We start from the raw sequence: 26,703 nt of genomic DNA, 5'->3' as shown, positions 1-26,703 counted from the left end.
TGTTTATCTTTTTTTTTAGGAGTTGCTTCACTTGTTGGCTTTTTTTTTTTTTTTTTTATATTAATGGTAGGTAGGTAGAGAAGTTCAATAATCAAGCCATATATTTTCTTTTTTATGTTTCCCCTTTGCACGTTGGAAATAGTTACAAATATTATTCAATAAATTAAGACAACTGCCTCAACTGTTCATTTTGTAAACAATATACAGAAAAATCTCAGTGAATTAATACTTAATAAATTAATAAATTTGTTTAAGTAATATTGTTTTCCAATCCCAACTCATGGATAACTTGCTAAGTTATCAAGGGACTATCACAAATAAGCCCATTATGAACTATTTATTCATGGGATCCAGACAAAAACTCTTCTACAAAAAAGTCTAGAAAATATCCATAGGTGTGTAAAAGATTAAAATAACCCTTACATTTTAATATGATCCAATTTCATCCATTTAATCTAACTTAATCTCAATTTGACCCCAAATTTCACCAATTATTCAATTTTGACTGTCGCATGCATGGAGTTTTTTTTTTCTGTCCCCGGTAGTTTCCGGTGTTGACTTTTTTTCAGTTTTTTTCTGAACATTCTTTGGCCCGTTTAAACAGTAATATTACTGTGGTTGCCATTAGTATTAACTACATTACTATTTAACACATTAATATTGTTATATTACTCTCTAGCACAGTAATATTAACACAACAAAAATCACTATTATTGTGTAATACAGTAATATTAACATGTTGATCAATCAACAAAGTCAAACATAGTAAAAAGCCAAAAAAATGAATACTGATTTGGTTTACAGTAATATTACTGTCAACAACAGTAATATTATTGTCTAAAGTAATTTTATTGTGAACGACAGTAACATTACAATAGTAGTCAGTAATATTATTACGTTGACTAGTCAACAAATTAAACAAATAAAAAAACAAAAATAATATTGATGTGGTTGACAGTAATATTATTGTTTACAGTAATTTTACTATCAACAACAATATTATGACAAAAGTAGACAGTTATATTATTACATTGACCAGTCAACAAATCAAACAAAATAAAAAAGAAAAAAAATAGTATTGATGTGGTTGACATAATATTATTGTGTTTACAGTAATTTTATTGGCAACGAGAGTAATATTACAATAGTAGATATCACATTATATTACGTTGACCGGTCAACAAATCAAACAAAATAGAAAAGCAAAATGAATATTAATATTGATGTGGTTGACAGTAATATTATTGTGTTTATAATAATTTTAATGTCAATGGTCAGCGACGGACGGGAAAAAAAAAAGTCAATGCCGCTGACCCGCGTTGACCGCCGGTTAACAATGGACAAAGTCATAAAAAATTTGGATTTTTGTGATCAAAATTGATGAAATTGAAGTTAAATTGAGGTTGCAATCAGGATTTAGTTTAAAGGGTATGGGGTAGTTTTGTCATATACATTAAGTTTACATTTATTTATAATACATATAAAATGGATGGACTTATTGGCGAAAGGGATATAACACCTAAACCTAGAATAATAAAGATGGTTGGTCAGGGATCTCCTTGCAAAAAGCCCGATTATCAGTTTTTAAGATTTGTAAGATAATATATATTTGAAAAGACGCAATTTGCTATAGGTCCTCTTGTAGTAGATTTTATGGGTAAAAGTCCAACTAAGAATTTCCTATTTTTATTAAGGGGCAATTTACTGTAGCCCCCTAGAAATTAAACTTTATAGAAATAAATCCAAGTCATAAGTCCTATTTTTCTATAGGTTCATTATACATCTTGTGCCAAAAATACCGTTAAGAAATATAAGGACATTATTACTTTCGAATCAAAATTTCAAAATCTCTCTCCTAAATCAAATCACGTAAAAATCTCTCTTTCAAATCAAATTATCCCATAAACTCTCTCATCCCAATTAAAAAAACAACAACAACATAAGCTTGAAAAAATTACCACCGCTGCCGCGGCGCTGTCGCCAATGACTTGACATATGCAAACAAGCAACTGCATTATCTGAATGCAAACAGTAACTGCAAAATGAAAAATAAATATACACATGTAAATACAAACATCAAACAACAAAAAATAAATCTACTCTTCCAAATAAAATAAAGTTCAAAAAGAGAAAATGATATGTAACATGAAATTGCAAATTGAAAACAACTAAAACTAACAGAAAACAAATTAATGAAAGCAACACTAACTTTTTGAATGAAAGACTAATGTGCAACATGATATTGCAAATTGCAAACAATAAAACGGAAAAAGAGACTTACTGCCAACAAACAACATCTCACCCCAAATCCATTGACGCTACCCCTCGCTCCGCCACAAACCCTAGGGTTGTCGCCGTCGTAATTAACCCAATCAATGGAGTGCAACCAGTAAAAGTCGGCGAGGATGGTGGGGCCCAAGACGGAGATACTGTAGGGGACAAAGCGGAAGCGGAAGCGAAACGCCTGTGAAGAGGTCATCAAATCTGGTGGGTCGCTTGCCATAGAACCACTACTCAAGATCGGGGCGATAATTTTCTTAATTGCATTCCATCGTATCAAACTCCACCGCCTTCAATCTCTAATACGCCGCTCACCTTCTTCTTCCTCCACCCTCAAAACTTTTCTCAGCAGTCATGTCACTTTTTTTTTTATATAAGTAATGAATCACGTCATTTAATATGAAAGATTTGCTCTCTTATTTCCTGAAATAAAACAATACATTGTTTGGGGTATTTATGTATATATTTACTTATCATTTTATTTAATTTATATTATTTTTTTGGTCAAGGGACCTATAGCTATAATCATCTAATAGATTGGACATTGTGAGTCTGAACCTCCGTATTATTTTTTCTTTTTTATTCCTAACTTTCCATTACATACAATATTTCAATTGTTTTAAAAATTGTTGAATATGTGGGTATTTTTTAATATTTAAAAAAAAAACTCCTAATATAACATATATTTTGCTATTTGTAACTTATAATTTAATTTATTTTACTCAATTTTTTTTTATTTTTAAATTTATATTATATTAAATATAATATAAATTATTCCAAAATTCTAAATATTGTATATATATATGTATTATTTCAATTCTTTTTTCTAAATTAACAACTACGTGAGTTTTTTTTTTCTTTTTGAGAATTCAAAATATGTTAATGAAATGTACATTTTGTCACTTGCAACTTTAATATGTTTACCACTTCTTTAATATTTTCACCAATTTTATGTCTAAATATTTCCTAAATTTGCCCAAAAATGGTAAAATAATCCCTTTAAATTTAAAATTTTTAAAGATTTTTATTATTTAATGTGTACAATATTCAAAAAAAAAAAAAAATCCGGGGGCGCTGCCCCCGAACCCCCGTAAACTATTAGCCAACCATTATACTTTTTACTATATTTAATTTCGAACACCCTTGGCAAAAAAACTGGATTCGCCACTGCATACGATGATGTAGGGTAGTGTGCATATTGTTATTTTTTCTTCATTTGTGAATATAGAAAATTTATTTGTTCACAAATTGCAAATGCATTAATTATAAAAGTTGCAGTTTGGATTTTTTTTTTTGTTTTCTTTTGGAAGTTTATTGTGTTTGTTATTTTATTTGTTTGCAGTTTAATTACAGTTCATAATTAACTTCTTGTATTTGCATTTAATACTTCACAGTTTACAGTTTATACTTTATTCTTTATCATTTTCCGTTTACAGTTTGCCTTCACGTTTGTAATTGTAGTTTATAATTAGTGGTTGTTAATATTAGCAATTATTACATTTGTTGTTTTGTATCGTACAATCATTATTTCTTTTTGTTTCACATTCAACAGCCACTGCAAAAAAAGGATCAAGTCATTGTTCAACAACATCGAAGAAAGAAAAAGCAATATTAAATGCATGCGGACGTCCACAAAATCAATGTCAATGGAGAAAAAGTTCACGGTGTGAGAATATGAGCGATTTTAGTTACATTGTTTTCCCGTTGCATTCATGTGAACGTCCCATTGACAAACTTCGGAACTAGACAGTCCTTGTGTGTGATAAATATTATACTCGTCAAAGCGTGTCAACTCGTATTTGCCCAGAAAAAAGAGAACGACGATCCATTTTTGTACATGTTGCTAACATGTACAAGGTCCTCTAGAGCGCCAAAAAAATTATCGTTTCATAATTCACGATCATTTTATTGTTTCAAGTTATTTTTACTGTTTGATAAAGCATAATCAATTTCTTGTAAATATATTACCCCATCAGGAAACTTAAACAATTACAATTGTTCATTGGTTGTTTTAAGATTGTTGATGCACATCATATAATAATCTTACAATTTAATTTTCAGTTATAAGTTACAATTTGCAGTTTTCTATTATATGTTGCAAATTTATTTTGTTGTTCAATATTTTTTTTTTATTGTTTGTTGAAGTAAAACTAATTAGAAAATGCAAACATACAAAATAACAATTAAAATCCAACTCATATGATCTCAACAAAATTAATAATTGAAGATTGCTATAAAATACTTATGCAAATAAAATTAAATATTTTTTTAAAAAATGAAGAATTAATTTTCACATTTAGCTGCCTTGAAAGAGAGAGAAATAGGGGAGAGAGAGATAGCGCATTTAGCTGCCCTGAAAGAGAGAGAAATAGGTGTGTGTGTGTGTGTGTGTGTGTGTGTGTGTGTGAGAGAGAGAGAGAGAGAGAGAGAGAGAGAGAGAGAGAGAGAGAGAGAGAGAGAGAGAGAGAGAGAGAGAGAGAGAGAGAGATGCGTTAGGTGTGAGGAGAGAGGGGTGTGACCATGTAGAGAGGAGAGAAAGAGTGAAAGATTTGTGGGATTTGTTCTCTGAATAAATAACTATTTACATATAAATATTAATGAGGTATCTATGTCTATACACTAATAATTTAATTTAATTGATCAAGGACTTACACATATATTCATCTATTAGAATGAATATCCACTTATATAAGTCTAGAATAAGAAGTTTCTAGCCAATTTCCCCATTTGAAAATTATTATGAACCCCATCTAAAATAAATTAATAATGTATAGAAATAACTTTTCATACTGTACATTTATGATTAATCTATAAAATTGATTGGAATATGTTTAAATTTTCTTTTGTTTTCTCGTTGAAGTTGGCATCATCTACAATCTCATTTTTCACCTTTTTGAACATAGTGAGAGGACTTTTGACGCAGAACGAAAGCGTGAAAGAGGAATTAATTCTTACGAATTAATCTTATAGAACAAAAGAATATTCGGAATCCATCAAAAACTCGGGAATCCAACAGAAAATAGAGAAAATGTAAAGATTTTAATAAAATTCGAAAATTCTCCTCAAAATGAAGTCCTAAATATTTATAATAACATAACAGAAAATCTAATTAAACTAAGAAAATACTAAAAATTACCAAAAATAGCAAAAGGGAGTTAGAGCCTGATTCTACCATTTCTCGTAATTTTGGAAATAACCCAATTTATAGAATTCTAACCGGTTTTATCTATCCTACACCCGGTGAAGGTTACACCGGGTGATTTTTTACCATTGATCTACACATACCAATGTGGGTGTGTGTGTGTTTGTGTGTATATGAATGGTAAAGATCTACCCGGTGTATTTCACCCAGTGTAGGATCTCAAAAGCCATTCTAACCTAAATTTTCTATGATTTAATATTAATTTTCTACATCTTTCCTAAAATAGCAAAAACAAAGTTTTGGGAGTTTAAACGAGGTTGGATTGCTGAAATCATACGTGATTCGTGAGCTTTACTCATGAGTTTTGTTCCTTGGGCCATTTTGATTGAGATAGAGTTCGTTTCGCACTCAAATACACTTTGAGTTCGTATAATTTCTTTCGATATTTCCACCAATGTTTATTAATAGTTTTTCTCCGAATTAAATAGTTATTTTGCAATTCTAATCCAATTTATCATTTTGCATCAACTTTCAGTGCATTATTGTCATAGTTCAACAAAAAAATATTCAAAATGATTGTTGTTTTAAGAGCTTCCCTCCGACAACTGAGCTTTGTAGTAGAACTCTTCACTTCATCATCTTTGTAAGTTCTCGTTAATTTATTGAATTTTTTTTAAAAAATGAATGAATTATTAATTCATGTATAAATTAATAGTTAATAATTTGATAATATTTTGCTAAATAAATAAATAAATTTGTGTTCCCACTATAATAATTTATAGAGGTTCAACTGTATGCAATGTTAATGATTGATTTATGGATGGTTGTGAGTAAGAAAATAACTATGTAAAATAATTAGTGTTCAAGGGTATTGAAGACATTTTCTAAGGAATTATATTTAGTTTGTAAAGATTGCGGTGTAGAGAGATTATTAAAAGGTGGAAATAGAGCATCTCTTCAAGAAATGAAGCACTTGACATAAATTTATATATATTTTTGGGATAATTTTGAAAATTGTAGTTCTGACGGATTATACATAGACTGATTCACCCGATTTTTTTTTAATCTTTAATTTTTTATTTATTAATGTTTTTTCTAAAAACAAAATTTGGTGAACCACATAATTATATACATATATATATACATACTTATATATTTGAGACTAAGAGAATTGTTTTCATTTTTGAGATTTGAGATTAAGAGAATTTAAATACACACATAATTATACATTTGTCAACGTTTCAATCATTGTCAAATGTCAACCACACACCATATCCATGTATTAATATTATTTTATTTCACAATGATGAGTTTACTAATATTTGCCAACGTGATGCCTATATCAATATGTGCTATCCTCACCAAATTTGAAAGAGAAACTTTATCTTTGAATAATTGCCTATTTATTCTTCTTTGGTTTGCTCTTTTTTTTTGTTTAGAACAACAACACACAATAAGTAAGAGTAAAAAATGAAGGAATCCTGCGGTGGGAATTTGAACAAGCTTTGGAACAAAAAAACATTATTGGCACTTGGTTTGGGACAATGCCTCTCTCTTCTCATCACTTCAACTGGATTTTCATCTTCCGCCTTGGCCAAAAGAGGTTACATCTCTCTCTCTCTCTCTCTCTCTCTCTCTCTCTCTCTCATTTGCATCGATGGTTTGATTCAGTGACGGGTTCAAGAATTTGGTACATGGGGGGGCTTAAATTTTCGGTGGTACGGGGGCGCAGTGCCCCCGAAAATTTGAATGGGATTTTTTTGTGACAACATTAGAAAATAGGAAAAGAAATGAAGAAAAGAAAAAAAAATTAGAGTTTTTTTGCATTAATTTTAATTTTTGGTGGACTAATTAACAATAATTGGGGCTTCTTTTTGCATTAATTTGAATTTTGGTTGGACTAATTAATAAAAATAAGGTGGGCTTAATAAATATATATGTATAATATAGGGAAATTTTAAAAATTGAAGGTGGACTCGCCCCGGGTTTGATTACATAAAACTAGAAATTAGCAATGGTATTGTTTGATTACATAAATTATAAATAATTATAGACGGGATATGATTTAATTACAGATTTAGAAACTTTCCGAACATCGAAATTTTAATATTTCCAAAAAAGGATATATTTCCAATTATGAGATTTTTCCTTTCATAAATTATACTTGTTTTTTATTTTTCTTTAAATTGCATATCCATCAACCAGTTTTGATTATTACTAATTTATCACCAAATTATTTAGTTATTTTGTAAATATCAAACAAAGCCAACAAAATGATACTAATTGAAACCTATCAATATGTAAAAAAAATCAATGAAGTAACAAACTGAAAAAGAAAATGGTATTTTTAGGATAAAATATATGGTTCAATTCAAAGCATACATAAATAATAATTGACAATGAGAATAAAGAAGAAAAAAAAAAACATTTGATTTTTCCTTGAAACATAGAATGAAAGGGCATAACAAGTTCAGTCCACGTTATGCGGCTGGTGGAAGCCCTCATTCTCTTTTACTAGTATCATTTATGTCAATGAAATAATAAATTGGGTAAATTACAGCCACCCCTGAGGTATGATCAAATTGCGAAAAAACCCCTCTTGTTTGGATAATTACAACCATCCTCTCAACGTAACTCCTCAAATTTAGTGGAATCTTCGAGATTATATGGAATATTATCACTTTTGTACCCCGTGTTATCACATTCGAACTCTACATTTTGAAGCAAGATGGTCATAATATGTGTTTTTTTGGCTCGTATATATCAGATTATGGTGCATCAGAAACTGTATTTTTACTCAAAACGAGTACAAACTATAGCACATTCCACGAAATCTAGATGATTATGTTGAATTTGACACCATAAAGGTGGAGATGTAAGAAAAAATTATAGTTGGGGTATATATAATTATCCAAAGAAGAGGGATTTTTTGTAAATTGACCATACCTCAGGGGGTGTTTGTAATTTACCCTAATAAATTATGAAACTTTTGCACATAATATTTTTTAATTCATCATTTGCCCCTTTTTATTGTTTGGCCGCGATCATTCGAAATACCACAAATTATTAAGGGAAAGATCAAATCCAATTTTCCACCAAAATGATATATTAAAAGACTGTTGTACTCTTACTAAATTGAAAAAAAAAACATACCACACCACAAATCATAAGATCACAAAATTATATTAGAAAGACCCTACACATAAAACTGTTAAGATAAATATATTTATAATTTGACCGTTTAACTCAAAAGAATGAGAGGAAAAGAAAAATGGCAAATCACGCGAAACCTCCTGAGATAAGGTCTAATTACGAAAATCCCTCCATGTTTGTGTTATTATGAAAATCCCCACAGGTGTTTGACCGTTTACACTCACATAAAAATTATATTCCATTTTACATTTTTGTTATTTGAAAAAGGACATATGATAAATTATTACAAACCCCTGAGGTAGTGTCTAATTATGAAAATCTCCCCATTTATGCGATATTATGAAAACCTGCCGGGGTATGTTGTCGGAGAATTATGGGAGAATCTTGTTCGAGTTATTCCTAACTTATTTAATAATAATGAAATATTTGTAACATAAAATCAATTTTATAGAATAAAAATTATGAAAATATGTAAAATCGATTTCATGGAATAAAAAATTATAAAAATGTAAACAAAAAAATTACAAAACAACTAAAAAAATTTAAAGTTACGAGATATATTTAATTATTTTTACATAATTTTTTGAATATATTTATTTTAAAAATTAAAAATAACTTCATTTTTTGAATATATTCCAACTTAGCCCCTAAGTAATTATTATGTTTACATGTGTCACATATTATATATCAACTTGTATGGGTATTTAGTTTTTCATCAAAATAAGTATTTATTTCTATAATTTTTTTTGTAAGTGTGTATTTTTAGTGTATTCATAATTTATCCAATAATCTCTAATGATTTGTGTGAAAATTATGATAGGAATTAATGCACCAACTTCTCAGTCTTTTTTCAACTATGTACTATTGGCATTAGTGTATGGAAGCATTATGCTCTACAGAAGGCAACCTGTCAAGGTCAGTAGTTATCGACGTTAACTTTTATTGCGCTATTAAAAAATAGTTATCGACGTTAACTTTTATTGCGCTATTAAAAAAAATTCATTTCCAAGATTTTTTTATGCAAATTACAATAAGATCATTGCTGATATTTAATGTTTTTGTAGATGGCAAAACAGTAATTTGAACTTTCAACTACAGTGAATTTTATCGTTGCTCATATTATATATGCTAATTATTTTCGAATGGGGATAGTATGTGTATTATTTGATGCTATGGTGAATGTAGTTAATTTTCTTTTCTTTCTCAGTAACTAACTGGCTATTAGCAGTGATGTGGTGTTTGTCTCAGCTCCATTTTAATTCTATTTGGGCATAATATTAATAAGGGTAAATTACACCTACACTCCTGATGTATGCTATAATAACTTTAAGGTGCCTATGGTATCAGTAATTACAACAACCCCCTAAAAGATTGTTAGAAACTCTAACGGAATAATGCATTGGATATTTTATCCCGTTAGGGTTCTAACGGACTATTAGTTTCAGGAAGTGGTGGAGACAACATAAAGTTAGGAGGTGATATGACTCCCCCAACATTTATTCGATCCATATTATTTATAAATTTTTGTCTATGGTAGCGTTAACGCCCTTGCAGAAAACAAATATAGTGCATATCGGTCCAGGCAGGGGCGGAACCAGTTCGGTAGGAGGGGACGAAAACTTTAGAGAGTTAATAAAAATATGGTGGGATTCGGGGGCAGTGCCCTCAGAACAATATTCATAAACTTATATAAAATAAATTGCAATATAGAAACATTTAGTCGAATAAGTAAAAGTGTTTTTAAAAAAAATAAAATCTTGAAATACATAGAAATTCGATAGATTGAATACTTTAAACATTGAGAAGAAAGAAAAAAAGTACTTTCTTTGTTATGTTATATTATTTTTTTATCATAAGCTTTAATAGAGATTAGGGATTGAGATTGTGAAAAATATTTTATAGGATAAAGTATAATAGAAAGTTAAATTTAAAATGTGGAATAATAATTTATTTTTTAATGTGGGCTATATATAAATATTTGTAATAAAAAATCAATATATAATAGTAGATAAAAGTTAATATATCAACCAATTACTAATTATTTGTATATATATAGTAAAAAAAATAAAAAATTATGGGGGGACAAGAGTCCCCCTTGCCCCATAGAAGTTCCGCGAGTGTCCCCAGGACATGAAATCTTGGGTCCGGTAATTTTTTTTTAGGGGTGTGGCTGTAATTATCAATACCACAAGAACCTTAAAGTTACTTTAGTGTACCTCAGGGGTGTACGTGTCATTTAACCTATTAATAATATGGGATGAAACGCTAAAAACACGAGTTTTTCTAACATTAATTTTTAGAAAAATATTTAGGAAAGTTTTTGTATGCTGGTTTTGGTATATAGTGCATTAAATGTATTTTTTACTAAATGAGAGAATTGCAAAATGAAATGATTTGACAAAGCAGGCGAAATGGTATTACTACATATTGCTTGGATTAGTTGATGTGGAAGCCAACTTTCTTGGTAAGTTGCATATTAATTTGTATTAGTATTAATACTTATACTATTAATTATTATTAATCTATTAAAAATAGTTTTAAGTGACAAAATTAATAATGGTGGGGGATGCAGTGGTGAAGGCATACCAGTATACAACGATTACAAGTGTAATGCTGCTGGGTTGTTGGACAATACCCTGTGTACTATTTCTTACATGGCTTGTTCTGAAGACCAAATATAGATACACAAAACTGATTGGTGTAGTAATATGTATTGCTGGTCTTGTCATTGTTGTTTTCTCTGATGTACATTCTGCTGATAGGAAATCAAGTAAGTTCTTTTTTTCTTTTTCTTTTTTCTTTATCTAAATAAATCATATAATTAATTGTTTTTTTTTTCTTTCTATTTTTAGTTAATACATAAATAAATTAATGAATTAATGTTGAGTATATATGTAGGCGGTAACAACCCTCTTAAAGGGGATATGCTTGTTATTGCTGGTGCCACTCTTTATGCTGTCACTAACGTCACTGAGGTATGTATCATCTGGATTTTGGATATTTATTCTTTCTATTCATTTATATGGGTAAATTAGGCTTAAATTCCACTTTGCACCCTTAAAATATACCATTTTGGCACTTTGCACCCTCGAAAAATAATAATAGCACTTTGCACCCTCAAAACACAATAAATCATTCACAATGCACCCTCAATTGAATAATAAAGGCAATTTCATTTTTCATTGGAGAATTTCTTTTCGGGGTACAAAATAAATAAATAAAGTTATTTTCTTGAACCTCAAACCTAATTTTGAGCAGACAAAGTGCGAAAAAAGTAAAAATTACACCGGATTATTTAAAAAAACTACATTTTCTTACAAAAGAAAAATAAAAAAAAGCTTTTATCACTAAGTTATTCGATTGGTGGATCTTTTATGTAACTGTTTGAAAATATAGGTGAAAATATTTGGAAGAAAATATGATTTTCAGATAACTTGATAACGGAATAGCTGAATGATTTTTTTTTCGTAAAATAGTTTATTTTGATAAAAAAAATATAAATTTTAAATATGTTGATGAAAAGTATTTTTATTTTTGAACTTTAAGTTTCAAAATGATTGATGAATAAAAAAAATATTTGACATTTGGCGTCCTAAAAAAATATCACTAGAAATATTAAATTTATATTTTTTAGCTTTAAAAATTGCATTATGCATGATTTATTGTATTTTGAGGGTGCAAAGTGCTATTAATTTATTTCGAGGGTGCAAAGTGCCAAAATGGTATATTTTAAGGGTGCAAAGTGGAACTAAGCCGGTAAATTACAACCCTCTAAGGTATGGTCAAATGACAAAAACCTCCCTCTTGTTTGGGTAATTACAACCACCCCTCAATTAGAAATATTCTTATACGTCCACCCTTTCGGTTTCAAATTTAGTGGAATCTTCGAGATCCTATGGAATATGATTACTTTTGTACCCGTTTTATCTCATTCCAACTCCACATTTTGAAGCAAGATGATAATAATATGTGTTTTTTGGGTTGTATATATCAGATTGTGGTGCATCAGAAACTGTATTTTTACATAAAACGAGTACAAACTAGAGCACATTCCACGAAATCTAGATGATTATGTTGAATTTGACACCATAAGGGTGGGGGTGTAGGAAAATATCATAGTTGAGGGAGGTAGATGTAATTATCCAAACACGAGGGGATTTTTCGTAAATTTACCATACCTCAGGGGTGGTTGTAATTTACCCTATTTTTATTTTCAATTATTCAATTTGTTGTTGTTGTTGTCGTCGTCGTCGTCGTCGTGTATGCAGGAATATTTTGTTAAAAATGGTGACAGAGTTGAGCTTATGGCTTTCTTAGGCATATTTGGTTCCATCATCAGCGGTATTCAAATGTATCCTTCTCTGTTTTTTTTTTTCTTTTTCTTTTTTTAGTTTCTATTGTTGCACAGTGACGAAGCCAGAATTTTATCATCGGGTGGGGCGAACATACATTAAAAAATAACGTAAAAATATGAAAACAATGATTGTTTTAAGAGCGACGAGTGTAAAATTTTGTTATATGGGGGTTTAAAGTTTGGGGGGTTCGGGGGCAGAGCCCCCGAAATTTTTTAGGATTTGGTTTTTTTTTTTTTTTTTTTGAGAAAATCAAAAGATGTGAAAAAAAAAAAGAAAAAAAACTTTTTAGGACTCTTTTTGAATTAATTTGAATTTTGGGTGGACTAACTAAATATAAAGGTATAACATAGTGGAATGTTTTTCAAAATAGGGTGGGAGTCGCCCCGGTTTCGAGTCACAATTCGTAACTTCCTTATACGACCTTTTACACTCATTTATTATTTTTTTGTTCTCTTCAATAGAAATAATAAATTTTATTTTTAAAATAAAACTAAAGTTTTAAAAATCATAGGGGCACAATACAAAACAAATAAATTATATATACATATACAACAGTAAAGAAAAATAAAATTTAAAGTGGGGGCATGGCCCCCCGGACCCTACACTGGCTTCCCCACTGAGTGTTGCAGTTCTTCACTCACCACTGCATGGTTCAATTTAATTGGATCATGTTGGAATGGTATAAATGCTACTTCTTTAACCATATGTACAGAAGCATATTTGAACGCAATGAACTCAAGTCTATTCAGTGGTCATCTGGCACGGTATCTCTCTCTCTCTCTCTCTCCCAAATTTATTATTTACTGGAATTCGGAAAACTGTTTAGCTTACTTTTTTTTTTTGGGAAGCAGACGTTTCCTTTTGTCGGATTTTCGCTGGCCATGTTTCTGTTTTACTCCGGAGTTCCAATTTTACTTAAGGTACGTACTATTTAAATTTTTATAGCGAAATTGATACGACGACATAAGTATGGAGGTCAATATTTGAGTGTAACGGTCAGCTATTTATTTTGTGGTTATTTATTTGTTTCTCTGTTTCGGATACAAACAAGCCTTCGAATTTTATTTTGATTCAATAAAATTTCCTTATATATGTATATGTATTTATGCAGATGAGTGGATCTGCAATGCTAAATCTGTCACTGCTTACATCTGATATGTGGTCTGTTTTTATTCGAGTCTTTGCATACCATCAGAAGGTATGGTAAAAAATAAAAAATAAAGAAACGGAAGCAAATTAAATTATGATTTTTCACTTATAAATTTAATCTTTTTTTTATGAGTTATCTAATTAGGATTCGTTATTTATTTATCCAGGTTGATTGGATGTACTTTGTAGCCTTTGCTACTGTTGCGGTTGGCATTATTATATACTCAAGGTACGCAAAATCTCAGCATTTTTAATTTGTAGACCTTAGAAGCAAAGCAGAGATAAAGAGAAAGTAAACTAAATAAATAATAGGGTAAATTACACCAACACCCCTGAGGTATGCTTAAATAACTGTAAGGTCGCTTGGTATTGATAATTACAATCACCCCCTGAAATGTAGTTAGAAACTCTAACGGGATAATACATTGGATATATTATTCCGATAGGGTTCTAATGGCCTATTACCTTTAGCTAGTGGTGGAGATAACATAGAGTTATGGGGAGTAATGAGGTGACATGCCTCCCGAAATATTACTTAAATCACCCATAACTCTTTATCGTCTCCACCACTTCCTGAAATCAATATATAGTCCGTTAGAACTCTATCGCAATAACGTATCCAATGCATTATCCCATTAGAGTTTATAACTATGTTTCAGGGGGGTGAGTGTAATTATCGATACCATAGGGACCTTATAGTTATTTAAGCATACCTCAGGGGTGTGGGTGTAATTTACCCTAAATAATAATAATAAGGGTAAATTACAAAAAACTCCCTGAATTTAGGCTAAATATCTAAAAACACCCCCACATATCCGTAATAGCCAAAAGCCCCATCTGATTAACTGTTGATCGAGTTTTTTAACAAAACATGTGTACAGTCTATTATACCTTTTGTGAAAGAGGTGATAAATAAAATAAAAAATTTCTGAAATTGTGTAATGTCTCTTCCCTGGGATAAAAAAAATCCGTGAGAAGTCACACTGTGAGGGGTTGGTGTAAGACGGAAACAAACCTCAATAGTTTTTGGTAATTACGAATAGGTGGGGGTGTTTTTCGTTATTTAGCCTAAGTTTAGGCTGGTTTTCGTAATTTACCATTATTATTATTATTATTATTATTATTATTATTATTATTATTATTATTATTATTATTATTATTATTATTATTATAACAATAAGTATAAGAATAGTATGAGAAAAAGAGTGATTAATGATGTTTTAAACCAATGAAAAATGACAGGGGTGATAAAAGCAAAAAGAAGAGTGCCGAGATTGGTGATGAGGAGATAGGTGAGGCGCGTGGAGAAGCAACAAGAGGGAGTGGAGCGTCTGAGGATGTTGGTTCAACTAGGGTTGCTCCACATAACGAAATAATAGTGCCACCACAAGGGAACAAATTTTAACACTATTATCTTTTGTTTTAGCTCTTAATATCCATATTCTTGCTATAAACATGATCACATGTTGCATTTAAGGGGGAAAATTATGATTGAAATCCCTCATATATATATATATATATATATATATATATATATAATATAATATTTGTTTTTTCTTGTCTTTTCTCCAAAATGTTTTAATTTGTATCAGGCCACACCAAGATATTGGTTTATTGATATTTACCAGCCTTTAAACTAAACCCTTTTGTTTTAAATGCCTTGTGTCATTTAGGAGTGATATTGGTAGGGATATCAAACTTTTTGATCATTACTGCATACCAATCGTAACTTATGTTAATGGAAGGTTGCATATCATTACTGTACCAAAACAATTGTGGTATACTGGCAGGCAGTGGCGAATTCAGGTTTTTCGCTAAGGAGGTGCGAGATTAGACTAAAAATTTACGGGGGTTCGGGGGCAGCGCCCCTGATTTTTTTTTTAATAAATAATATACACGTAAAATAATAGGAATATGTAAAACTTCAAATATAAAAAGATCATTTATAAATTTTGGGATAATTTAGAGTTTTTTTTTTTTTTTTTTGAACACATAAAGCCGAACTACATTACATATTTAACAAAAGATGCAGTTACAAACACGGGTAGTACATCTATTAAAGTTTGATGTTTTATCTGCATATATATAACTAGTAAGAAACGGGGGACATTCATCATAGAATAAAACTTCATCGAGATTTAGCTCCGCTCCTCGTTTTGCTAATACGTCCGCTACGCTGTTTATTTCCCTATAGCCGAAGTTGATGACGACATTCTGGAATTCAGTCAGTAGTGCCTGTAGATCCCTCTGTAGATCCCTGAGAAGTGTTTGGTGGCCGGTGTGAGTGATGCGATCTCTTGTGTATCATAAGATTTCTTTACTAAACGTAAGAAAACTCTTTTTTATTATTTCTCTTCATTATAAAACCCTAGCACAAGACGACTATTTAAAGAGAATAAAACCCTAGAATCCTAATCTAACTAGGAAAGGTAATGACCTAACTAATAAAATACTTAATAATATCCTAACCACTACTAACTCACGGTAATATTTATTATAAATATACTAATCTAATTAATTAATAATAAACTATTAACTAAACTAATAATTAAACGATATATTAAATAATATATCGTATCAAACCACCCCTCTTGAAATGAACCTTGTCCTCAAGGTTCGAGTCAATTTGGTCTCTCTCCTTTGCGTTTCCACCTATGTTTGACTTCATCGACTTGCTTCCCGATTGACTCCGAAAAACACGATGAACGACCGAGCTTTTTACCACATTGTTCATGCTGATCCAATGAAATAACAAAGGCTACTTTAGCGAAAATATTCAATCTTTTTCCCGACAAATCAACCTTCTCAATTGCCTTTTCAAATTTCATCTCCTTCACAATCAATATCATGCTTTTATTTTTCTCGGTCGTCTTAACAGATCCGGGCTCATTCACAGTCACCAAATCTTGTTCGTCTCCTTTCTTTTGAATATCGTGGGACTCTTCTAATATCCACTGTAGTTCTTCGTTCTCTTCCTTAGTTAATTCCTCACCTTCGTCCCAAATTACCTCAAGTGAATCCGATAATTCATCTTTTGGCGAACTCACAAAAAATTGGGGTTCTTCGAAACAATCATCGTCGTCCTCTTCCTCTTCTTCCGGCAATAGGCTCGGCAACGGCGGCGGCGGTGGTAGTGGCGGTGACTGTTCGAAAAAGTCATCGTCGTCTTCTTCCTCTTCCTCCGGGAATAGGCTCGGCAGCGGCAGCGGCGGTGGCGGTGACGGGCGGCGGTCCCTTCGGCAGCGGTCCCTTCGGCTTTTGTGATGGCGTTGACGTCGTCCTTGACTTTGTTCGAGTAATTTCTGAAAATTAATCCGTAATTTCTCTACGGATTTTTCCAATCGCTCCAACCGTCTTGTTTCTGACATCATGATTTTCACAAAGTTTTGATGTGATCTCAACTTTGCTCCTGCGTAGCTTTGATGTAATCGCTGCCTTGCTAACGAAGCGTTGGTGTTAATCGCAACTTCGCTCTGATACCAATTGATGCGATCTCTTGTGTATCATAAGATTTCTTTACTAAACGTAAGAAAACTCTTTTTTATTATTTCTCTTCATTATAAAACCCTAGCACAAGACGACTATTTAAAGAGAATAAAACCCTAGAATCCTAATCTAACTAGGAAAGGTAATGACCTAACTAATAAAATACTTAATAATATCCTAACCACTACTAACTCACGGTAATATTTATTATAAATATACTAATCTAATTAATTAATAATAAACTATTAACTAAACTAATAATTAAACGATATATTAAATAATATATCGTATCAGTGAGGTGCTTCCTTCTTGATGCATGATAACAAGAAAGTTGAAGTTGAATCTGTTTCTATTACAAGTTGTTTAATATCAAGATTTCTTGCCTGTTGGAGACCAAAGAAGCAAGCCCAAATTTCTGCTTTATTATTCGTGGTACATCCAATATTTTTTGAGAAAGCAGATACGAAATTTCCAACATCATCACGGATAATGCCACCGATACCTGCTATTCCCATGTTTTTATTTGACGAGCCATCTGAATTAAGTTTAAACCAGTTTGTTGGTGGGGGTTTCCATTTAAGAGTTATGGTAATTTGTGGAGGGTTAGTTTGAGTATTTCGAAGAGAGTAGTGTGATGACATATTCCAGATTAGATGGTTATTTATAGGTTTATTCTGGAATATGTATTCATTTCTAGCTTTCCATATTAACCAAAATACAATTGCAGTCTGATTATAAGAAATGTGAGATCTTGCAACTCTAAAAAGGTGGGAGCATATGTTAAAGTTTGTAGTATTATTTGTCCATGGGATTTTTATTCTAGTGGGGTTAAACAAAGTGCATGAGAGGAAAATGTGGGATATGGTTTCCGGTTCTATTTTACATAAAGGGCAGAGATTTGTTGGTAACATTTTTCTTTTGAAAAGAAATTCAGCTGTTGGTATGGCTTGGTGGGCTGATTGCCATATGAAATTTTTTATTCTAGGGTGAACTTGAAGTTTCCATATAGAATTCCATGGGAGGGTGGGATTTTGTGTAGGGTTTGAGCAATCAAGTAGCCATGATGAGTAGGCGCTTTTGAGTGTAAATATACCAGTTTTGGAAAATGCCCAGACAAATTTATCTTGTATAGGATTAGCGGGAATATATATGTACAGCAGTTATGCGTTTTATAATGAAATCTGGCACATGGTTAATAATGTGAGATAGATTCCAAGATCTAGTCTGAGGATTAATGAGAGCTGAGACTTTAAGGTTGATGAGTTCGTGGGAGATGCTATGAGTGTATTCTGCAATAGTAAAATTTCCAATCCATTTATCAAACCAAAAATTGATTTTATTACCTTTTCCAAGGATCCAAAATTTACATTTTGTGATAATGTCGATAGTTTTGTGTATATTTTTCCATATGCCACTATTATAACCTTTGGGTTTGGGAGCATTCAGGAAGTTTGTTTGGGGGAAATATTTGTTTTTCATCAATTGTGCCCAAATGGATGTTTTATCTGTAAGGAGTCTCCATCCCAGTTTTAAAAGGAAAGCTTTATTTAGGATTTTAAGGTTTTTAATTCCAAGTCCTCCGTAAATTTTTGGTTGACAAATAGTATTCCATAGGATGGGGCTCTTTCTATTAGAGTTAGGAGAGGAATTCCGTAAAAAGAATTTATTTATAGAGTTCAATATATTAATGGTGACGTCCGGAAGTTTGAAAGAATTCATGGTATAATTTGGTAGGGCATTAATAACGTGATTAATCAGAGTATACCGACCAACATGGGATAGGAATTGGTTATACCATGTCGAGATTTTTGCTTGGGTTTTAGAAATAATATCAAAAAACGTTGCTTTAGACACACGGTTAATGATAATGGGCAGACCCAGATATTTATCCCCGACGTTGCCTTTTTTTATTTGTAGCTTTTGGCATATTTCCCGTTTTCTGTTTTGAGTGATGTTTTTGGAGAAGAAGATTTTGGATTTTGTCCAGCAGATACTAAGCCCTGATTCAAGAGGAAAATTTTTTAGGGTATCTTGAATAAAATTTAATGATTTATCACTGGTTTTTGAAAAAATGATACAGTCGTCCGCAAAACCTAAAATTGGAATAGGCGGACACTGTTTGTTTATTTGCAAAGCATCAAAACATGAGCGTTTCTGTCCTTCCAGAAATTTTAAAATGAGAAAATTTAGGCAAAGAATAAAAATATACGAAGATAATGAGTCTCCTTGTCGGAGACCTCTTTCCGGTTTCCATGTTTCAGAAGTATGTCCGTTTACGGATAGAGAAAAAGATACCGATGTAATGCAAGCCATAATCCATTTTATTAACAGATTCGGGAAGTTTAATTTATGAAGAACCATGTTAATGAAATTCCATTCTAGTTTATCATAGGCTTTTTCTATATCTATTTTTACCGCCATAAAAGATGATTTTGTTTTTTTTGATTTCATTGTGTGAAGAAGTTCATGAGCCATGATAATATTATCCCCAATTTGCCGTTTGGGGACAAACGCATTTTGAAGTGGAGTAATCAATTTGCTAAGATACGGTCTAATTCGATTGACCAAAATGTTTGAAATGATTTTATATGGAACATTACACAAACTTATTGGGCGAAAATGATTGATATTATAGGGGTTATTATTTTTCGGAATAAGAATGATTTTGGTTTCATTTAAAAAAGGGGGAAGTTCAGATGATTCAAAAAATCTAAAAATTGTTCGATGGATGGATGGTCCCACAATGTCCCAGTATGTTTGGAAAAAATGCCCATTAAGACCATCCGGTCCGGGGGCCTTGTCTGGGCCAATGCGGAAAAGAGCTTGTTTTATTTCATTATTTGAAATATCTTTGATAAGGGGAATATGCTCCTCCAAACCTAGCCGTGGGCAACAAATATTTTGAAAAATGTTTGGATTAGGTTTCGAGGAGGTAGAGATAGTTTTGAAATGTTCCAAAAAATATTTTTGAATATCTTCCACGTTGTAAATCCATTGGTTATTGATTTTTAAGCTATGTATAGTATTAGTACGTTATCTATTTGTGGCATATGCATGAAAGAATTTTGTGTTATTATCTCCTTCCTTAAGCCAAAGGACTCTAGACCTTTGTTTCCAAAAGATTTCCTTTTCTTTAAGGAGGTTTTGATGTTGATTTCTGAGTCTGTTTAGTTCCTCATAAATGGGGATCGAATAATTGTTATCAAGTTCAAAAGTGCATTTTTCAATCCTATTCATAATATATTCAATATTTTTATCCAGATTTCCATAAACATTTCTTTTCCATCAACTGGCTCTATATCGGAAAATCCAGCAAAATTTTTGAAATTCATTATTAGAATTAGGGTTAATTTTTCTAGCCCACGATTCAGCCACAACATTAGCAAAAGATTCATGGTTAGACCAAACTTTTTTATATCGAAATTGTTTCCTTCTAGGGGAAGACGAGTGATGTGTGTCTAAAAGAATAGGGTTGTGGTCAGATGTACTGGAGGCTAAGTGATAGATTTTAGTATTTGGAAAGCAATTATACCATGACATATTAGCAAGTGCACGATCAAGTCTTTCACAGATAAATGATCTACCATATTGACGGTTATTCCATGTAAAAGGATGGCCACTAAAACCTAAGTCAATTAATTCACAATTAGCTACGCAGTCTCGAAATTGTTGCATTATATTCAAGGATGGTCGTCTTCCGCCTTTTTTTTCGTTTTCGTTTAAGATATTATTAAAATCACCCATAATTAACCAGTTCATAGAATTGGTAGTAGCAATATGCATTAATTGATTCCATACCTGCATTTGCAAGTGAGGTTGTGGATAGTTGTAGACTGCGGAGAAGAGGAACGGTGGGTCTCCATTGTTGATTGTGGCGATTGCATTCACCATTCGGTTAGTAGTCTGCACATGTGATAGCATGACTTGTCCTGAGTTCCATAAGATCCATATTCCTCCTGCATTGCCATCTGCCGGAATCAAAATAGATTCATCAAATAGGAGGCTCCTGACAGCATGAGACGCAGGGCCAGTATTCATTTTAGTATCTAGAACCACAAATATCGAAGGGTGGTTTCGTGCAACTAGATCTCTAGCTGCACTTTGGAAATCAGGCCTATTGGCCCCCCGACAATTCCATACTAAGATCTTCATTGGTGGTTGTTGTGTGGGTGGTGGTTGAACTATGTTGGTTCTTGTTTCTGTTGTATCGGGATTTACATCTCCGTTTTGGGTGGGAAGCAAGTTCGGTAGAGGAGAAGGTTCGTTTGGTTGGTTGAGTGGGTTCATGATCAGACGGTATTGGAACTCTCTGTCTCTGTGCATCACCTCTCGTTCTTGGCCGATTTCTATCTGATAGCTGTGGGTTAAAGGGTGACCGAGGAAAAGATGCGGCGTAGTGTGAAAAGTTTGGATGATGTACTCGCTGGGAGAAATGCGTATCATTATGCTTCGGAGTCTTGCTGCCAAAGGTGTTGGGCTCATGGGAAAGTCGCTTGGGCGAGCCATCGACCCTCGTGGTGTTCTCGCGGTTGGCACATAATTCAAAAGCTGGTTCGAACCCTGGTGGGAATGTAGGTTCATTTGAGCATTCGGTCTGGTGGGATGATTGGGTGGGGTCAGATGACCGTTCGAGTACGGCCGATTCATGTGCCAGTTCTGGGGTGGGTTGGGTGTTCGAGGATGGTGTTGGGGATCGTGCATGTATACGCAGCGGAATTTAAAAATTTTATATCGAACTAGTTTCGATTACATGCATAAACTAATCACATAGTCAACGTACCTTAACGCTTCCGCCATACATATGGTAATTATCGATTTAATTGAAAAACGCGTAAAACCGAAAATTACGAAACATGCTTATACTTCATTTCACAAAATCGAAACATGTAATCACGTATTACTCATGCTCGCAAATTAATAATCATACAAACATGTTCGAATCGAATTACGAAAGTTCCGATTTAATTACCTCTTGTAGCGTGCGATTTCGACGAATCGAAATCCTAGAACGAGTCACGTACAAGCTGCTAATTACCAATCCACGGGGCTGCAACTCACGGCTGGACCAAGCTGATCCAGCAAGCGACGAACGGCAGTGAACGGCAGCAGCAGCGGCAGCGGCAGCGGCGGCGCGTGAGCGGCGTATCGGCGCGTGCGGCGGTGCGTGGATTCGTCGGGGCAGCAGCTCCTCTCCAATTAGGTTTCACCTCGTATTTTCGACCCACTCGAACTACAGCACTAGATGTAAACGAGTTAGACAACAACAAGAATAAAACGAAGGAAACGAGAGAAGAAAAACCGGCGGTTTTCCGGCGGTGGTCGGCGGTGGCGCGCCGGTGGAGCAACGGCCGAAGAGGGGAGCGGCTAGGGCTTGAGCGGCTAGGGTTTGGTGCTGAAAATCTGATCTCAAACTCTTGTTTGAGGTCTATTTATACCTAGGGTTTTCAACCCTAGCGGGCTTAAGTCATTGGGCTTGACCCACTGATGCATTAAACCCATTCCCTCGTCGGCCTCGTTTCTAATAAACGATCGTTCACAAAATTATAACAAAATTATATTTGTGACGAGCTCTAAGCCCTCGTCGATACGAGTGCCTCTTCGAAATTTCCAATTTCCAAAATTGGAAACTTCCACTTCAGTGGAATTGCTAAATCGGGAAACTTCCCAATTTAGAAAGTTCACTAAATTCCGCATTTCTCTCTTTCTCTACGTTTATTCCGATTCGCAATCCACAATTACGAATCTTGGATTCAATCATATCGACATCCAATCGTTCAAAGATTAACACATTAATCTATGCTTGTTGTTATCAAGGATCTATATTACACGAGAAGTGTGACCCTCAATGGTTCAGGTGTATGCTAGCCGTGGGCTCACAACTCTTTGTGATTCGAACAACACATTGTTCTTATAGGAACTCCTCCCAAGAGTCCCGATTAGAGTAAAACTCATTTTACCTAATCCCGATCAAATCGGTGCCCAACGAATCAAGATTGGCGTCTAGCAACTACGCATCATGATTCCCTAGATACAAATGAAGTGCCTGCAAGAACCTTATGATATAGTTAGCGTACAGTACGATCCCTTCGTAGCACATGTCCCGATTGAACTAGAGGCATTGGTTCACCGAGACCTCTTATAAAGTTCAATAACCGTGCGAACGTTCTAGGTATTATAAATCCGTTCGTGTGCGACTTAGGGAAACACATTTCCCTAATCACCCCACTATCAACTCTGGCCAGAGATTCCATGGATTATTGATACGCGTAAAACCTACGTATAAATAACCGCAAGTGTACAGTATCGCGTTTTGTAGAATAGTGAATTCCAGATATCGATCCACAGGGAATTAAGTTCCTAAATCTACCAAGTACCGTAATTATACTATCCTAAACTTTATCTAGACGATCGAATGGGTGGGGGATGAAGCTAAAAATAAAGAAACAATAATAAAAGCAACGGTCCGCCAGTATAAATGAGGAATTCCGACGTGTGATGGCTTCTAGGGAAAATCCACCAGTGTACTATCAATAAAGATCTACATATCCGAATCTAATGTCAATTCTATATTCGCTAACCCAGACACTAAAATACTCTAACCCCCGTCTCCAGTGTAGTTAGAGTCTACCCACAGGTCCGACGTCTCCGTTCAGAACCTGATATTAAGAGAGCATTCAGGTCAAGTCCTTAAGGGCTACCCGAGGTGCATCACGTCTCCGTTTCCACACCCCGAGCTATGTTTTCCTAACTTCAAACGAGAAATCCTCTCTCGAGTTCATTCCCATTTACAATCAATTCAACTGCTGGCCAAACAATCGAAAGCATTTAATACAGGAAAACATAAACAGAATCAAAGAACGACAAATAGATCACAGATCTGGAAATCAAAATCAATATATACAAGGTTTCATTTCCCTAAAGGAAAATGCTTAGTTCATTACAAACATAGCATCCAAATGAAGAACACGAGAAATCATAAACTAAACGTAAAGAAAAAGCTTATGAAAAACCAGAGTCGAAACCCTCGTCGAAGCTTCCCGCGAAGAACTGGCGAGAACCGAAGAAGAAGTCGAAGAAAATCGAACCAAGAAGTCCTCCTTTGTTAAATGACACAAGGGATCTATTTATAGTATGCTTTGCCTTTTAAGATATTTTTTACGCATCCCAAGGCCCATATCGCGATATGAGAGGCAATATCGGGCGATATGGTAAAATTGCAAGCTCTCTGTTTCGTTTCTCCCCATATCGCGATATGGAATGGCATATCGCGCGATATGGCAAAAATGCAAGCTCTCTGTTTCGTTTTCTCCCATATCGCGATATGGAAGGGAATATCGCGATATGGTCGCTGCAATAACTTCAAACTCTGTTTTGACCCTTTTGCAGCCCGAATTTGACAATTTTGCATTTCACAAAAGTTGTAGCCCTTGCAGTTGGCTTTCTAAATCCATTTGAATCAGCTCAATCGGAGGCCGTATGAAGAAGTTATGCATAAAATACCGAACGCTGCCACAATCCACTAGATTGCAATTTTTGCTCTTGTTTGACTTGATTCTCGGCTTCGCTTTCAAAATCGTTTCGAATCAGAAAAAATAGCTTCTCTTTACCTATAATAGAAATAAAACAAGAAACGCATAATATATACAAATAAAGCCGAAAACTCGGACGAATGAACACCAAAACTCGAAGATTCGATAAGTAAAAGTTGTGCAAAACGAACACTTATCAATTATAAACCGTCAGAACACACAGGACATCCATGACTACTCAAGCGCTCGAATCCCCTACTACAATGCACAGACTTCACACTAGATTTCGGATTGCACGAACGTTGGCCCTTGGAGCGGTCCGCGGTGGGACTCAGGGACAGGTCACGATACAATCGGTCCTCTAGTGAAGTCACGGTGATGTCTGGGTCTTAAGGACTAATGGTGTACAACTATATCTTAGAAACCTATTACTCGATGAATGAGAACCACTTATAGATTTCTAGGGCGAGGGAGTTCAGTGAACTCATCCAGTATGAGCACCCACTCAAGTATGCCGATGTCACAACACCGAGGACTGATGAGACGCAGTACACATACACTAAGTGCTAGTCTCAAAAGGGAAAGGCCGGTATCCTCATTATTGGCGTAACCCATCGACTAGGAACAAGGTTTAACAGTTACATTACATTGCTGAGTTATCTCACGATTCTACTAGATCAACTCACAGTAATAGAGTAACTCGTTAGGACTATATCTATGCTGCTTGCATGGGATAACAGATATAGAATGCCAAATAAGATATTTTATTATTACGAACGAAAAACGATTGTTTTATTACAAAGAAAAGAGAAAGACCACAGCCACAAGTTGGCTTGCCGGTCACCTACTCTAACAATCTCCCACTTGACCTAAAGCCAACTACTCATAAATCTAAGTCCCATCGACTCTCGATGTTTCTCGTGGACTGATCCTGACAATGGCTTGGTGAAGGGATCTGCAATATTGTCCTCCGAGGTGACTCTGTCTAGCTTGACTTCACCTCTCTCTATGATCTCTCGGATCACATGGTATTTTCTCAACACGTGCTTCGACTTCTGATGAGCTCTTGGTTCCTTAGCTTGCGCTACGGCTCCGTTGTTATCGCAGTACAGCCGTACTGGATCGCTAGCGTTCGGAAATATACCCAACTCTTGGATGAATTTCCTAATCCATGACCCTTCCTTTGAAGCATCTGATGCTGCAATATATTCAGCCTCGGTGGTGGAATCAGCCGTCGTGCCTTGCTTGGAACTCTTCCAACACACGGCACCTCCGTTGACTTTGAATATATACCCCGAGTTTGACTTTGAGTCATCCACGTCCGATTGAAAACTAGAATCCGTGAAGCCTTCTATTTTCAACTCGGTATCCCCATAGACCAAAAACAAATCTCGAGTTCTTCGCAAGTACTTGAGAATGTCCTTCACAGCCTTCCAATGGGCTGGGCCGGGGTCGGACTGATATCTGCTTGTGACGCTCACAGCATACGCAATATCAGGTCGTGTACACAGCATGCCATACATTATGCTTCCTATAGCGGATGCATAAGGTGTCCTTTTCATCTCCTCGATTTCCATTTGCGTTTGAGGACGCATGGATTTCGAGAGAC

General features: G+C 33.8%; 1 protein-coding gene across 2 annotated transcripts; it reads left to right on the top strand.

Moving 5' to 3' along the window:
* The first annotated feature begins 6,779 nt into the window (after window positions 1–6,779).
* On the top strand, window positions 6,780–15,595 carry LOC105965142 (uncharacterized). 2 transcript variants are annotated; one of them, XM_012989667.2, is made up of 11 exons: window positions 6,783–7,025; window positions 9,396–9,490; window positions 10,982–11,039; window positions 11,148–11,345; window positions 11,474–11,550; window positions 12,844–12,926; window positions 13,643–13,694; window positions 13,782–13,850; window positions 14,042–14,128; window positions 14,247–14,308; window positions 15,322–15,595. In XM_012989667.2, exons 1-11 carry the CDS (start codon window positions 6,893–6,895, stop codon window positions 15,482–15,484), a joined length of 1,077 nt encoding a protein of 358 aa, XP_012845121.1. In that variant the 5' UTR covers window positions 6,783–6,892; the 3' UTR covers window positions 15,485–15,595. The 2 variants fall into 2 exon arrangements, with proteins under 2 accessions (XP_088677052.1, XP_012845121.1); XM_088820926.1 differs by having other exon boundaries at window positions 6,780–7,025; window positions 13,643–13,850.
* The last annotated feature ends 11,108 nt before the right edge of the window (window positions 15,596–26,703 follow it).

This window comes from Erythranthe guttata, chromosome 7 (assembly GCF_056151865.1).
Source record: "Erythranthe guttata isolate IM_541 chromosome 7, IM_541, whole genome shotgun sequence".
Classification (NCBI taxonomy): domain Eukaryota; kingdom Viridiplantae; phylum Streptophyta; class Magnoliopsida; order Lamiales; family Phrymaceae; genus Erythranthe; species Erythranthe guttata.
Note: the sequence above shows the minus strand (reverse complement) of the source record. Positions and strands in the feature narration are given on the sequence as shown.

Bases quoted from the DNA above. Each gene is read 5' to 3' on its own strand.
- LOC105965142 (XM_088820926.1), top strand. From the start codon at position 6,893: ATGAAGGAATCCTGCGGTGGGAATTTGAACAAGCTTTGGAACAAAAAA. The intron at 12,927-13,642 runs GTATCCTTCTCT...CCATATGTACAG, and splicing joins ATCATCAGCGGTATTCAAAT to AAGCATATTTGAACGCAATG. The intron at 14,309-15,321 runs GTACGCAAAATC...GAAAAATGACAG, and splicing joins GGCATTATTATATACTCAAG to GGGTGATAAAAGCAAAAAGA.